Source organism: Gastrolobium bilobum, unplaced genomic scaffold (genome assembly GCF_033153095.1).
Source record: "Gastrolobium bilobum isolate Gb01-03AN ecotype WA unplaced genomic scaffold, APGP_CSIRO_Gbil_v1 utg1220, whole genome shotgun sequence".
NCBI lineage: Eukaryota > Viridiplantae > Streptophyta > Magnoliopsida > Fabales > Fabaceae > Gastrolobium > Gastrolobium bilobum.
The window spans coordinates 112,738-125,113 of NW_026900131.1; the positions used below are offsets into that span (position 1 = coordinate 112,738).

General features: G+C 35.1%; 2 protein-coding genes across 2 annotated transcripts; one reads left to right on the forward strand and one right to left on the reverse strand.

The window, feature by feature from the left end:
• Positions 1-848: 848 nt before the first annotated feature.
• Positions 849-4,985, forward strand: LOC133295450 (T-complex protein 1 subunit epsilon). Its single transcript, XM_061494291.1, has 9 exons — positions 849-1,145; positions 1,265-1,583; positions 1,677-2,025; positions 3,223-3,355; positions 3,502-3,554; positions 3,799-3,901; positions 4,163-4,329; positions 4,405-4,518; positions 4,654-4,985. Exons 1-9 carry the CDS (start codon positions 947-949, stop codon positions 4,822-4,824), a joined length of 1,608 nt encoding a protein of 535 aa, XP_061350275.1. The 5' UTR covers positions 849-946; the 3' UTR covers positions 4,825-4,985.
• Positions 4,986-6,815: 1,830 nt separating this feature from the next.
• Positions 6,816-9,186, reverse strand: LOC133295456 (probable pectate lyase 5). The gene is made up of 4 exons (XM_061494298.1): positions 9,080-9,186; positions 7,813-8,550; positions 7,179-7,317; positions 6,816-7,037 (listed from the first exon to the last, which is right to left on the reverse strand). The coding sequence occupies exons 1-4, from the start codon at positions 9,184-9,186 to the stop codon at positions 6,816-6,818; spliced, it is 1,206 nt and encodes a 401-aa protein (XP_061350282.1).
• Positions 9,187-12,376: the final 3,190 nt, after the last annotated feature.

Below are 12,376 nucleotides of genomic sequence, written 5' to 3' on the forward strand. Positions count from 1 at the left end.
CAGCAACGAGGTGAAGATTGAAGATGTCTAGGTCGGTGGAAGAGAAGAGAACGATTAGATTTAGGTTTACAAGCATTTTTATTTTATTTTTTCAATAAATCGATGTTGTTTCATGGAATTTTTTTAAAAAAAGAAAAAAACATGCAGTGACCCCCCTTTGACCCCTCTGACCCGGGAGTCACTGAAACCCGACCGGATTTTGGGGGTTGATGGGGTCGATATGCATATAAGATCCAACTTATGACCCCAACCCTTAGAGGAGAGGGGTCAGAGTTGACCCGGGTCAACCTGGGGGGCGGGTGAGATTTTAAAACACTGACCACATCTCATTAAAATAATATCTCTTGAAATGATTTTGTGACACATGACATATTTTCGCAGAAAAAAGCTGACTAGACGAAATTCGCTACTAGTGATAGCGAATTTGGTACGCAATATGGCCACGTGTCACGAAATCATATGCGATAGCTACCTATCATAGCAAATTACGTCGCGTGATAGTCTGATAAAAAATATTGTTCGCCCGTGACATTTGGATAAAAAATTTGTAAAAAGAATACCACTTTGTTCCCTGTTGCTCCAATTCTATCATCAATATCCTTATTCAATACCTATTATCACCTTGTTTTCGTGATGCAATTGTTTTCTTCTTTGGTTTCTAATTAATTGTAGTTTCTATTCAATAAAAAAAAGCACAGCATTTCACAAAAGCAAAAAACTGGTGAATAGAGGTAGCATCGGACTCAGTGACAGCCCAGCCCAGACCGGCCCAGCCCAACTGCATATTATCAATCGGTTATGTGTAATTGAAAAATCCGAAAAAGGTGGGAAGCATAAGGAAAGAAGCGAGTTAGGTTTAGGGCTTTTGTTCCAAACAGAGGAAAAGCAAAGAAAGAGAGAGTGAGAGTGTAGTTTGTGACTGTGACTGTGACTGTGAGAATCAGAAATGGCGTTGGCTTTCGACGAGTTCGGAAGACCGTTCATAATCCTAAAGGAACAAGAGCAGAAGAGCAGGCTCAGAGGTCTCGATGCTCAGAAAGCTAACATCTCCGCCGGAAAAGCCGTCGCTCGCATTCTCCGAACATCTCTCGGTCCCAAAGGCATGGACAAGATGCTTTCAAGCCCCGACGGCGACGTCACCATCAGTCAGTTCCATTTTTCAATTCTTCAATTTCTCATTTCTAACATTTCCCCCTCTTTACAGATCCATCTAGGGCTTCGTTTTTTTTATTTCTAAACTGTGTCGTTTTTCGTTGTTTTACAGCAAATGATGGTGCAACGATCTTGGAGCAGATGGATGTTGATAACCAAATCGCGAAGCTTATGGTTGAGCTTTCAAGGAGTCAGGATTATGAAATCGGTGATGGCACCACTGGTGTGGTTGTGTTGGCTGGAGCTCTTCTTGAACAAGCTGAGCGACTCTTGGAAAAAGGAATTCATCCAATTAGGATCGCTGAGGGTTATGAAATGGCTTCCAGAATCGCTTTTGAACATCTCGAGCGTATAGCTAACAAGTTCGAATTTGGAGCTTCCAATTTGGAGTCTCTCATTCAAACTTGTATGACTACCTTGTCCTCTAAAATGTAAGTGCAGTTTAATCTATTTCCTCATCAAATCATGTACCTTGTTTTGATGATGTTTATAGTTTTATAATTTTTCGTCTTTTTGTGTTGCAGTGTGAATCGGTGTAAGCGTAGCTTGGCTGAGATTGCTGTCAAAGCTGTTCTTGCTGTTGCTGATCTGGAGAGAAAAGATGTTAACTTGGATTTGATTAAAGTGGAAGGGAAAGTTGGTGGTAAATTGGAAGATACTGAGTTAATTTATGGAATCCTTGTTGACAAGGATATGAGCCATCCCCAAATGCCAAAGCAAATTGAAGATGCTAAAATTGCTATCTTGACTTGCCCCTTTGAGCCCCCGAAACCAAAGACTAAGCATAAGGTTGATATTGATACGGTGGAGAAGTTCCAGACGTTAAGGAAGCAAGAACAGAAGTATTTTGATGATATGGTTCAGCAATGCAAGGTGGGATTTCGTTGAGAGTCTCATAAATTTTCTTTTAATAATTTATGACACGTCAATTTGCTTTTTTCTACCAACCTTCAAATTTAAATGCTTAGTCACCCTTCTTTTAGCTGGTGTATGAGCTTGTTTGAATGTGTTTATTAGGCTGTTGCATAGTGAAGTGAGATTTATTAGGCTGGAAATGGATCTGGGCATGATGAATCTCATAAATCGATTTATTAGTCACCCTACTTTTAACGATCTTTATTTTAAACAATCTGTGACAGTTGAAATTAATGTTTTGTTGATAGGGATCTGGGCTTTTCGATTAAACTACAGCGACTTTTACATATTTTTATGGAGAGAGAGAATACAAGGAGAGTATCTCATACAAGGGAACTACCCTTACAACTGAGAAATCTCAGTTAACAAACCATTATTCCAGCCTAATAAATTTCGTACATTTCCCACCTATTTAAAGCTCCCAAACAGTCTTAAGACCACAATAATGGCCAAACTGAAGTTCACACTTCAATATGAGTAGATTCTCTCTCTCTCTCTCTGTGTGTGTGTCAACATGCATGCTGGTATCAGATATATAAAATAATACAATCGAATGACTTATACTGTGTTATGTAAGGATCCACAACCTCTAGTGTATGTACTATTTCTCCTACTGCTATCCACAACCTGTAATGTATAGATATATATATAAAATAAAGGATTTTGATTTGTTGGGTTGACCTGGCTGAAGGTTGCAGAAGCTATCAACGACATGTCGTTTTGTTCTGTTCAAAAACCACATGTCATTTTTTTAGCAAATTTCTAACGGTTGTCCAAAAAATTGCACGTTGTTTTGGCCATTCCGAAAAGGAAAAAAAAAAAAGGGTCCTTACGCACAAAGTAGATAACTTCCATAAATATGTGGACATTTTTCTTAAACGGGAAAAGGATTAAAAAGTACAATTTTTTTTTTTTTTTTTTTAAAGTTGTCTATGTAGTAGCAACCCGACCCAAATAGTTTTCAGCTTGTGGGGCAAAATACCTTGACAAATCAGAGGCCTTTTCTGCTTTTGAATTTCTTGTAACTTCCAATTCTTTTTTTTTTCTTTTTTTTGCGTTATTTTTCTGTTTTGACAAACTGAGATTTATTAGGCTGGAATAATGGTTTGAATGTGTTTTGATTTATTGCAAAGGGACTATTTTATTGATTTGCAGGATGTGGGTGCTACCCTTGTTATCTGCCAATGGGGTTTTGATGATGAAGCAAATCATCTCTTAATGCACAGGAACTTGCCAGCTGTTAGATGGGTTGGTGGTGTGGAGTTGGAATTGATAGCTATAGCAACAGGTATGTTTGAATTAAACTTCATATGCTTGGAAAGTTTGTAGGTTCTTTTTACAACTGTATATTATATGAGTTCTGACCGTAGTCTGTTGCTAAGATATTTTTCTATGCCTATTAATAAAGTGATGATGATCTGTTTGTCAATACAGGTGGAAGAATTGTTCCTAGGTTCCAGGAGTTAACTCCAGAAAAGTTGGGAAAGGTATCATCTAACTCTTGATTTTTTTTTGGGGTTTTTAAGACCTGTAAATTAATTTTTTTGGGTCTGTTGTCATTTTTAATTCACATGCAATTGTGGGGTTAGTAATTTAGAACATGTAGCTGTGGTAACATTCTTCCTGTATCCTTTGTTGGGGTGGCATGCTGTACACTAAAGATTCTCATGCTCCGTCTATTTGTACATTTGACAACAAGTAACATTAATTTGTGATCTATTTTGTTTTAAGGCTGGTTTGGTTCGAGAAAAATCCTTTGGTACAACAAAAGACAGAATGTTGTACATTGAGCATTGTGCAAACTCAAGGGCTGTAACAATTTTTATTCGTGGAGGTGAGGACATGTACTGCTTGACCTTCATTTAAATGGTTTGCATTGGATTTTTTATAATTAGTTGCCTTTTTGGAGAAAGATAATTTTAATATTGCACTGTTTAATAATGTATTTACTACTTCACTGCTTCGGAGTGTGAATTATAAACTTCTTTCAAATATTGCCTCTATTAATGGCCTTGTGACTATCAATTCATGGATTTTTTGTGGAGCTTTGAAGACTGATAATGTCAAAATTAATAGAAGCTGTCTTGTTTGGTAGGTAACAAAATGATCATAGAGGAGACAAAGCGCAGCCTTCATGATGCCTTGTGTGTTGCTAGGAATCTCATCCGCAACAATTCTATTGTATATGGTGGTGGTTCAGCTGAGATTTCCTGCTCGATTGCTGTGGAGTCAGCTGCTGATAAATACCCTGGAGTAGAACAGGTATTGGATATTAATTTAGTATTATTTGGTTATTCCCAAAATTTTGTTGATTGCTGATATTTCTTTTCCCTGCAGTATGCTATAAGAGCATTTGGGGATGCTTTGGAGGCTATCCCTATGGCCCTTGCTGAAAATAGTGGCCTCCAACCAATTGAAACGGTATCTGCTGTGAAGTCTCAGCAAATAAAGGTAATAATGTGAACATGATGACTGCTTTGAGCTTGGTTACTACACTCTTGGGCTCGGACTATGTTATATATATCTGTGATTGTTGTGTATTTACTTTTCTGTATACTATTGCTCTGACCGAAATTCTGTCTTCAGGATAATAATCCTCACTTTGGCATTGATTGCAATGATGTTGGCACTAATGACATGCGTGAGCAAGATGTCTTTGAAACTTTGATTGGCAAGGAGCAACAGATCTTACTCGCTACTCAAGTTGTCAAGATGATACTTAAAATTGATGATGTTATTTCCTCATCGGAATACTGATTTTTGTTTTTTAGTTTTAAACTCAAATGTTATCAAGATGCTGAATATCTGATAGTATTTTGTTCGGTTAGTTTGGTTTTGTTCAGAGTCCGTATGTTCACTTGAAGAAACTATATGTAAGATTTTGGCACGATTTTATATTGGAGTTGGGTGATTGTTCTTTTGTTTGATGCATTTGTTATGGGGAAAATTTCATAAATATCCCCATGTGGTTTACTCTTCTATCAGTTATATTCCTATGGTTTTTTTTCTTATATCAATTATCCCTGTGGTTTTATTCCAGCCAATTTCAGATTTAACACTGTTAGTAATTGAATTAAATTGTCAATTTTATCCTTATTTTAACATGGGCATTGGGGAACAAGTATTATGTTGTTGGTGACCCTTAGAGGACATTCACCAAACTGAAAGTATGTCCTTTTTTCTTTTCTTGGATGATTGAACCAATCTGGATCTGTATGTTTTATATTATTGAATAGTCTTAAGTCATAATGTTTTTAACTGGCTTTTCTACAGCTGGCTTCGTGATTTTGTTGACGCTCTTTTGAGCTTCTTAAGAATGCCTATAGGGACTTTTGCTAATACTCGTTGTTGGTAGGTAGTTAAATATGCAACCAGTGAAACTTGGCATCATGAGCTCATTGTATGAAAGTGTGGCAGATGCTTATTGCCAACAGCTGAAACTGAACATAGATGACACGGACCCTATGAAGTACTTACTATAATTGGGATTGTAGTAGAAAGCCACGCGGGAGCCTTTTGAGCACTTTCAGGAATCAAAGATGACATTGTGGAAAACTAATGAACAAAATAGTGGTCCCAACAAATTTTATTCCAGAAAATGGCTTTGTTAAGGAAACTGCTATTTTGTCATTCGTGACCATCTGTATGTGATGCCTAATGTTCTGGGATCAAATTTTGGTCTACTTCACAAGCTTGAAATCGATGACACGAAAGCTCTTAAGGAGCAAACTGTAGATATCAGCAAGAAGGAGCAAAGTCTAATAAGTGACTATCATTCATCACTTGGAGAAAAGAGCACTACTTACGGGAGGGATTGCTATTCACATTTAGCAGAAAATTATTGAGAAAGGAAAAGAAATCACTGCGCATTCGGAATATTTACATGAAACACAAAATACTTGATGAAATAGTGTCCATAAACTAATCTCAAGCATCAAATTAAAACAGCTAGTGAAGTAGATACGTATTTTTAGTTTGTACCAGCTGCAAGAAAGTAACCAATTCAATGGTGAACCAAGCATTAAATTTTCTTATAGGAGTAAAATGGATAAGTTAGTTCAATTACTAACAATGTTAATTGTGGATTTGGGTGAAATAAAATCACAGGGGAGTAATTGATAATAAAAAAAATATAACGTTTGTTGGCTGAGGTTTTGGTCTCTTGTAAAATGATTGTTTAACTGGTTTTGGCAGGCGAAAGTTTCGTGAAGTTATGAATATGGTGCATGTCTGACGGGTGTGTATAATATTGTCGCTTAATCAGTTATTCTCTTTAGGAAATTATTGAAAAATTAATTGCAACTGATGGAGTTTATTAATTACAAATTATAAGAAGTTAAGGCATCCGGTGTATATGTAATACAGAGTTTCCTGGTTTCGGCTTGTGTCATGAGTGCCCAAAGTCCAAAGACAAGAAGTGGAGCAATTATAAGTGTATTAAAGCGTAGTGTGAAAGTTAGTCATATTTAGATGCAACGTTTGTAGCCTATTACGCACATGAATTCAAGTTATGGACTACGGAGATTACTCCAAATTCCTCATTAGAGACAACAAAAACATTTGCACTAATAATCTATGTTTTACTTTCTTACTCTACAGCACACTTCTATCCTTCATTGTCCCTTCATGGGATTGGACGTTGCAGCTGATATATAGTATTCCACATTTTCACTAGAAAACTGAATATTTTGGTATGACAAAAACTTGGACCATACTTATGATCAATTGTTTTCTTAGCGCAACCAATACTAGCAGAGGTAGCCCTTTACGCATCTAAGCACTCCAGCTCCTTCTGTTATTGAAGGAACAAGTGTAGGTGGTCGTGCTGCCATGCTTGATGCCTTATCATACATAGAAGATGCTCCAGCTCCAGATGGTGTGAAGAAGGCACCATTCAACATTAAATCTCCTTCAGACCTCCAATTCCATTTCTTCCACATACTATCTGATGAACGAAAGTGTTTGGTGACCTGAAATCATCCAATGACCATTTCAATTTATTAATAATACTATGGAAGGCCAACTATTCTACACATCATGTTTATTATGTAACTCAACTACATTTATTGTTAGCATCTAATAAATAAATTAATTGTTTATGTGTCTCTGACCTCTTTGTGGTATTCATCATCTGGAGCAAGAAATCTGTTGCCTTGGCTGAAAATAGTTGGGGATGAACTCCCACCTATTGCGTAATGTTGCCAATGGGTGTAATCATTATTCACCACATGGAAGTATCCATACCTGCATCTGCAGTACATGGGTAGGAACTAAGAAACTATTCAAATTTAGGTCGAATTGAACTGAATTTTTTTGAAAAATCGAACCGAATTGATTTAAACTGTTCGGTTTGAAAACGGTTCAGTTTAGTTCAAAACCGATTCGGTTCGGTTCGATTTGGAATCGGTTCGGGTCGACCTCCTTCTGAAAAGTAAAATAAAAAAATAAAAGTAATAAAAAGCGGTTCAGTTCGGTTCGAAAACGGTTTGGTTCGATTCGAAAATGGTTCGGTTCGGTTTGGTTCTTGAACTGGTTTTAAAAACCAGTTCGGTTCATGAAATGGTTCCATACATATTGGTTCGGTTCATGAACCGATTTTTAAAAAACCAGATATTTTAAGTGAAGTTCGGTTTGGTTCAATTTTTTGATTATTTTGTACATCCTTATTCAAGCTACTTTATTTTCCATTGAGAAAAGAATAGCACAAGGTAAATAAGGCTTATCTTTAGGTAGAGAACAAAGTACCTTGGCATTCTTCCTCCAAGTCCTTCTCCAAAATGGTTGAAGGCTATGGTAACTTGCATATTCTTGTCCCCTTTATAGGAATCACTGTGGCCCAATAGCATAACTTTGTTATGGTGTGTCATGTAATTGTTGGAAATAGTGATAGCCGTTGACCCATGAACAACATCAATTAGGCCATCATAACAATTTGATAAGGAGCAATGGTCCACCCAAACATGGCTCCCACCAAAGATTGTTACCCCATCACCATCCGATCTTGATCTCCATCTACGATGGCTAGGAGAGTCACTCACGTAGCCACTGCCACCTCGTTTGCAATCATGGATGTGCAAGCCATGAATTATGATGTTGGTCTTGTGTTGTACTTTAATGCAAGGCCCTCCAGCAATGTGGACATTTGTTCCTCGTCCATCAATGGTTTTGTAAGAATTCATAAGAAGATCCATGTCTAGCTTGATAACCATGTCATGTTTGAAAATGATCCACAAAGGCTCTTCTTGGATAACACCAAATCTTAGAGTACCTGGCTCTGGGTTCAAAGGGTGATCATTTGGGTCAGTGACCATATATACTTTGCCATCTCTGCCACCAATGGCATTTTTGCCAAACCCAATAGCACAATCGGCTAGACTCTTGCGGTTCCTTTCCCAGTTGGGGTCACATCTCCAACAATCATCAATGGGGTTGCCAGTTCCACAAGAATAGAAACCCAAATTTCTCCTTTGCTCATTGATGCTCCTACAAAACAAAGAATGCAAATGTGCTATGGTCACTGACACATGTTACATCGTAATAAAAGGTTGTGGTCCCAAAATATATGTTTCATCTATTTAAGTGCTGCTATTGACAAGAAGTTGTGATCACTAATATATGTTTCGTCATAGCATTTTTTTTTTCGCGGTTGATTTTTCAACTGCAAACCATTTTATTCCTTAATGGATGTTTATCATTCAAAATATTTTGTTGCAATTATTCTTTGATGTTCATACAAATTAGCAAGTGTTTATGTGATAATGGACTGCACTAAAATAGTACAAACCAATTGGGATGCTAGCTAGATGTTGTTTATGTGGAAAAGAAGAAAAATGAATTAAAACTAAAGATACAAGATCTTTCTGTTTTTCAACACAAGAGTTTTGGTAGAAAAAGATAGAACATAGTTTGGGTAGAAAGTAGAACATTTTATAGTGTTTCAAACTGACATATGGTTAGGTCCCCATGAGGGAGGGGGGAGGAAGATGTCGTAAACAAGTACTGCATAACATACTTCTGTACTTCCTGGACCACTGATTCAGGATCTTGAACTGGAGAAGGAGAGATCAAAGTTGGGGCAAGAAGCAAGAACTGCAACATAAGTATGAATGAAAATGCCATAATTTCTTTGTCAATAAAAGGGATATTATTAAGCAGGGAAAGTATATAGCTGGAAATTGTTGTTCTATAAAAAGTGATAGAAGTTGAGATTATATAGGTAGTAAACTGAGGGGGAATGATCCTGAATTCCTGATTAAACAAAAAAGCTTGTTTAATGTCCGTGATTTGTGGATTTAGGGAGTCTAGAGTACCAGTTTAATAGGTGGTCTCAAAGTTTGAGTCCTCTATATGTAGTTGCGTTAAAAATTTAGTAGGAAGAGTTTTGCCGCCATTGTGGTCCTGCCCGACTTGACTGGATTAGTCCGTTAATCAATGAACACGTGGAGAAATATCCAACAATAGAGCCTAAAGTTCTTTCCTATGAGGCATCCTTCTTCCAAGATCAATCTTGTAGACCATTACTTTAATAAGTAAATTAGACTGATTAGCAACCAATTTCCTATTCATGAGTCATGAAATTACTTTATCAGAAAAATATCTCTGCAGTTAATGCAGATAAGTTATCTGCGTTTCCTTCTAAAATGATGTCGTTTTAGGATTGAAATATTAAAAAATTATAATTATAATGACTATAATAATCCTGAAATTAAATAAAATTACAAAAATACCATGATTTCTGCCCCAAAACGACGTCATATTGGACTTACTGCATGTAACTTAACGCAGTAACTACAGTAAAAGCGAACGCTTACTTTATTCATAAATTACAATGAAATTTGAGCTATGAATTTTCTGTCTGTATTTGCGCCTAAGATGTACCCTTGGAACTGACAGCATCAGAATCTCCAACTTTGTTTCTCTATCATCCACCAATTAGCATTGATCGTTAAATGAGCTACAGTTTTGTTTGTAATTGATGATTGATCTATTTCACATTTTCACTCTTACAGGCGCGCATGTATGTGCATCCTATCATTTTATTTTGATGGATAATAATATTGGTCCAAGGAAATATACATGTTGCTCTCATGCCAGATTCTCCATGCTAAGCAATTTAATTAATTGGTCGTGCCCTTCGTTCTATGTGAAACGTCCCTACATTGTGTGTTAAACTCAACGTCGACTTCGAAAATTATGAAAGGCCAACATTAAGTGCGTAATTTAGAAAATCTTTAATGTTAATTGCGGGAACAGAACAAAATGGAACGTTATGATTTGTTCCATTCTCTTTGATTTCATTCTTTCAGTAAAACTAAAATATTTCCTTGTTAATTCCACGCCATGTTCTGTTATATTTTCAAAATGCATCAAATAAAAATTTATATATTATGGTCCACTAACACTTTTACCGAACATTATTTCCTAATTCCATTGTATGTTTTGCAACCTGTAAATGTAATGAATAATGACCATTGTCTGTTGAGCAATATAAACTCTCCCGCAATGAAAGCCACCTTTTTGTATAGGCCAATCCACTCTGAAAACACTCATTGTTCCTATGAGCAAATTATTGTTTTAAGAGCATGGGCCCCTCGGCCAAACAAAGAGAAAGGCTAGGAAACAAGATTATGGAGAAGAGCCCATTGCTTATTGTAGGAACCAATTTGGAGGACTGATCCACGCAGTGAGTAGTCAAAATGGGCTGAAGTTCACGGACCATCGTGTAAAACCCTATACTTAGCTCTAATCCGTTAGGAATTTTTTGTGGTAAGACTTTTTTTTTGCCCTAACCCTGAAAATCCTATAGTTTAGCTGGTTGGATTAGTGCCGACTCATGGATCAAACTTTTTTCTATTTAAAAATAAAAAATATAAATTTAAATATTTAGACATATTAAATAAATTATAAACATAAGTAAAAATGAATTTTTCAGTCAGGATAAGTTTTAACAGAGAATTTCATCTACTCATAAGTAAAAATAAATTTTTTTATTGATGTCTAAGCATGTTGTATATTCAAATTTGCATTGAAACAAATAGTATACAATGTATCTTGGTAATTTTAAGAATAATAATAAGTAAAAATAATTTTGTAACGATAGTAGTTGAAGAATATCAATGGTTTAACTTTTAAATATGGGGAAGATTATATTTACAAACTTTTTGTTTACAAACTCTTACAAACTACACCATGTCTGACCGGTCATACACTAATCAAGAGTGTATGACCGATCATACTTAGTGTAATTTGTAAAAAAAGTTTATAAACGGATCATCTCCTTTAACTATATAGCATATTAAGAGCAGGTATTTGTATTAAGATTATTTTTCCATCACTACTTTTGGTTTTCCACTAGAGCTACTTTATTATGTTATGATCATTGTGAAAAAATCTTTATTTGATGACATCCTTTGACAACAAATTTTGCAAAGGTAGTAACTAAATTTTTACTTATATTAAAACATGGAAAAAGTTCAAAACATCTTGTACTATTGCTTTGAATCACTTAACCTCTATGTTTTTTTTAATCACTTAACCCCCAATGATTTTTTCCATCCACCCCTTCCTTAATACTATTAGAAACTTGACTAGATATACCTACTTTACCGTTCTTAGAAGAAGAAAATAAAGTGATAAAAAAGAAAAAAAAAAGACCAAATGTTATGAAAACTTAGAATACTTAATAAAAGATTAGAAGAAAAAAAAAGATCAAATGTGTCTAAATAAAAAAATAGAATAAAGACAAAAAATAAAAGAAAAAATAAGATCAAATATGTTAAAAATAACAAGAGTGATAGGAAAAACAAAAAACAAAAATAGTCTAAAAGAAAAAATATATACTGAACACAAAAATAGAAAAAAAAAACTAAGATAAAAAAATCAGAACAAAAAGAATTTACAATTACGAATTTTCAATATATTTGGCGTTATTTTTTATTTTTTTATCCTTTATGTATCTTATTCCATTTTAGATCTCTATTTTATTCTCTCTTTTTTTTTAATTTTTTTACTAAAATCTTTAGTAGATTTGGTGTCACAACTCACAAGGCTAAAAAAGTAGAAGAAAATCAGAATAAAATAGACCAAAAAGTGAAAAAAAAAATTGAAAAAAGACCAAACATATCTAAATAAAAAAGAATAAAATATTCCACCAAAAAGAGAGAATAAAATAGATCAAGGACAAAAAAAATAGAAAAAAGAAAAAGAAAACCAAATATATTGAAAGACTTTAATGTTTCTATAGAGAATATAGATCTATGAAGTACTGACACTTCAAAAATCCTGATGTGTCGTGTCCGACACTTTTTGA

Bases quoted from the DNA above. Each gene is read 5' to 3' on its own strand.
- LOC133295456 (XM_061494298.1), bottom strand. From the start codon at position 9,186: ATGGCATTTTCATTCATACTTATGTTGCAGTTCTTGCTTCTTGCCCCA. The intron at 8,551-9,079 runs GTATGTTATGCA...TTTGTTTTGTAG, and splicing joins GTGGTCCAGGAAGTACAGAA to GAGCATCAATGAGCAAAGGA. The intron at 7,038-7,178 runs GTCAGAGACACA...GGATGATTTCAG, and splicing joins ATGATGAATACCACAAAGAG to GTCACCAAACACTTTCGTTC.
- LOC133295450 (XM_061494291.1), top strand. From the start codon at position 947: ATGGCGTTGGCTTTCGACGAGTTCGGAAGACCGTTCATAATCCTAAAG. The intron at 3,356-3,501 runs GTATGTTTGAAT...TTGTCAATACAG, and splicing joins ATTGATAGCTATAGCAACAG to GTGGAAGAATTGTTCCTAGG. The intron at 3,555-3,798 runs GTATCATCTAAC...TTTTGTTTTAAG, and splicing joins CTCCAGAAAAGTTGGGAAAG to GCTGGTTTGGTTCGAGAAAA.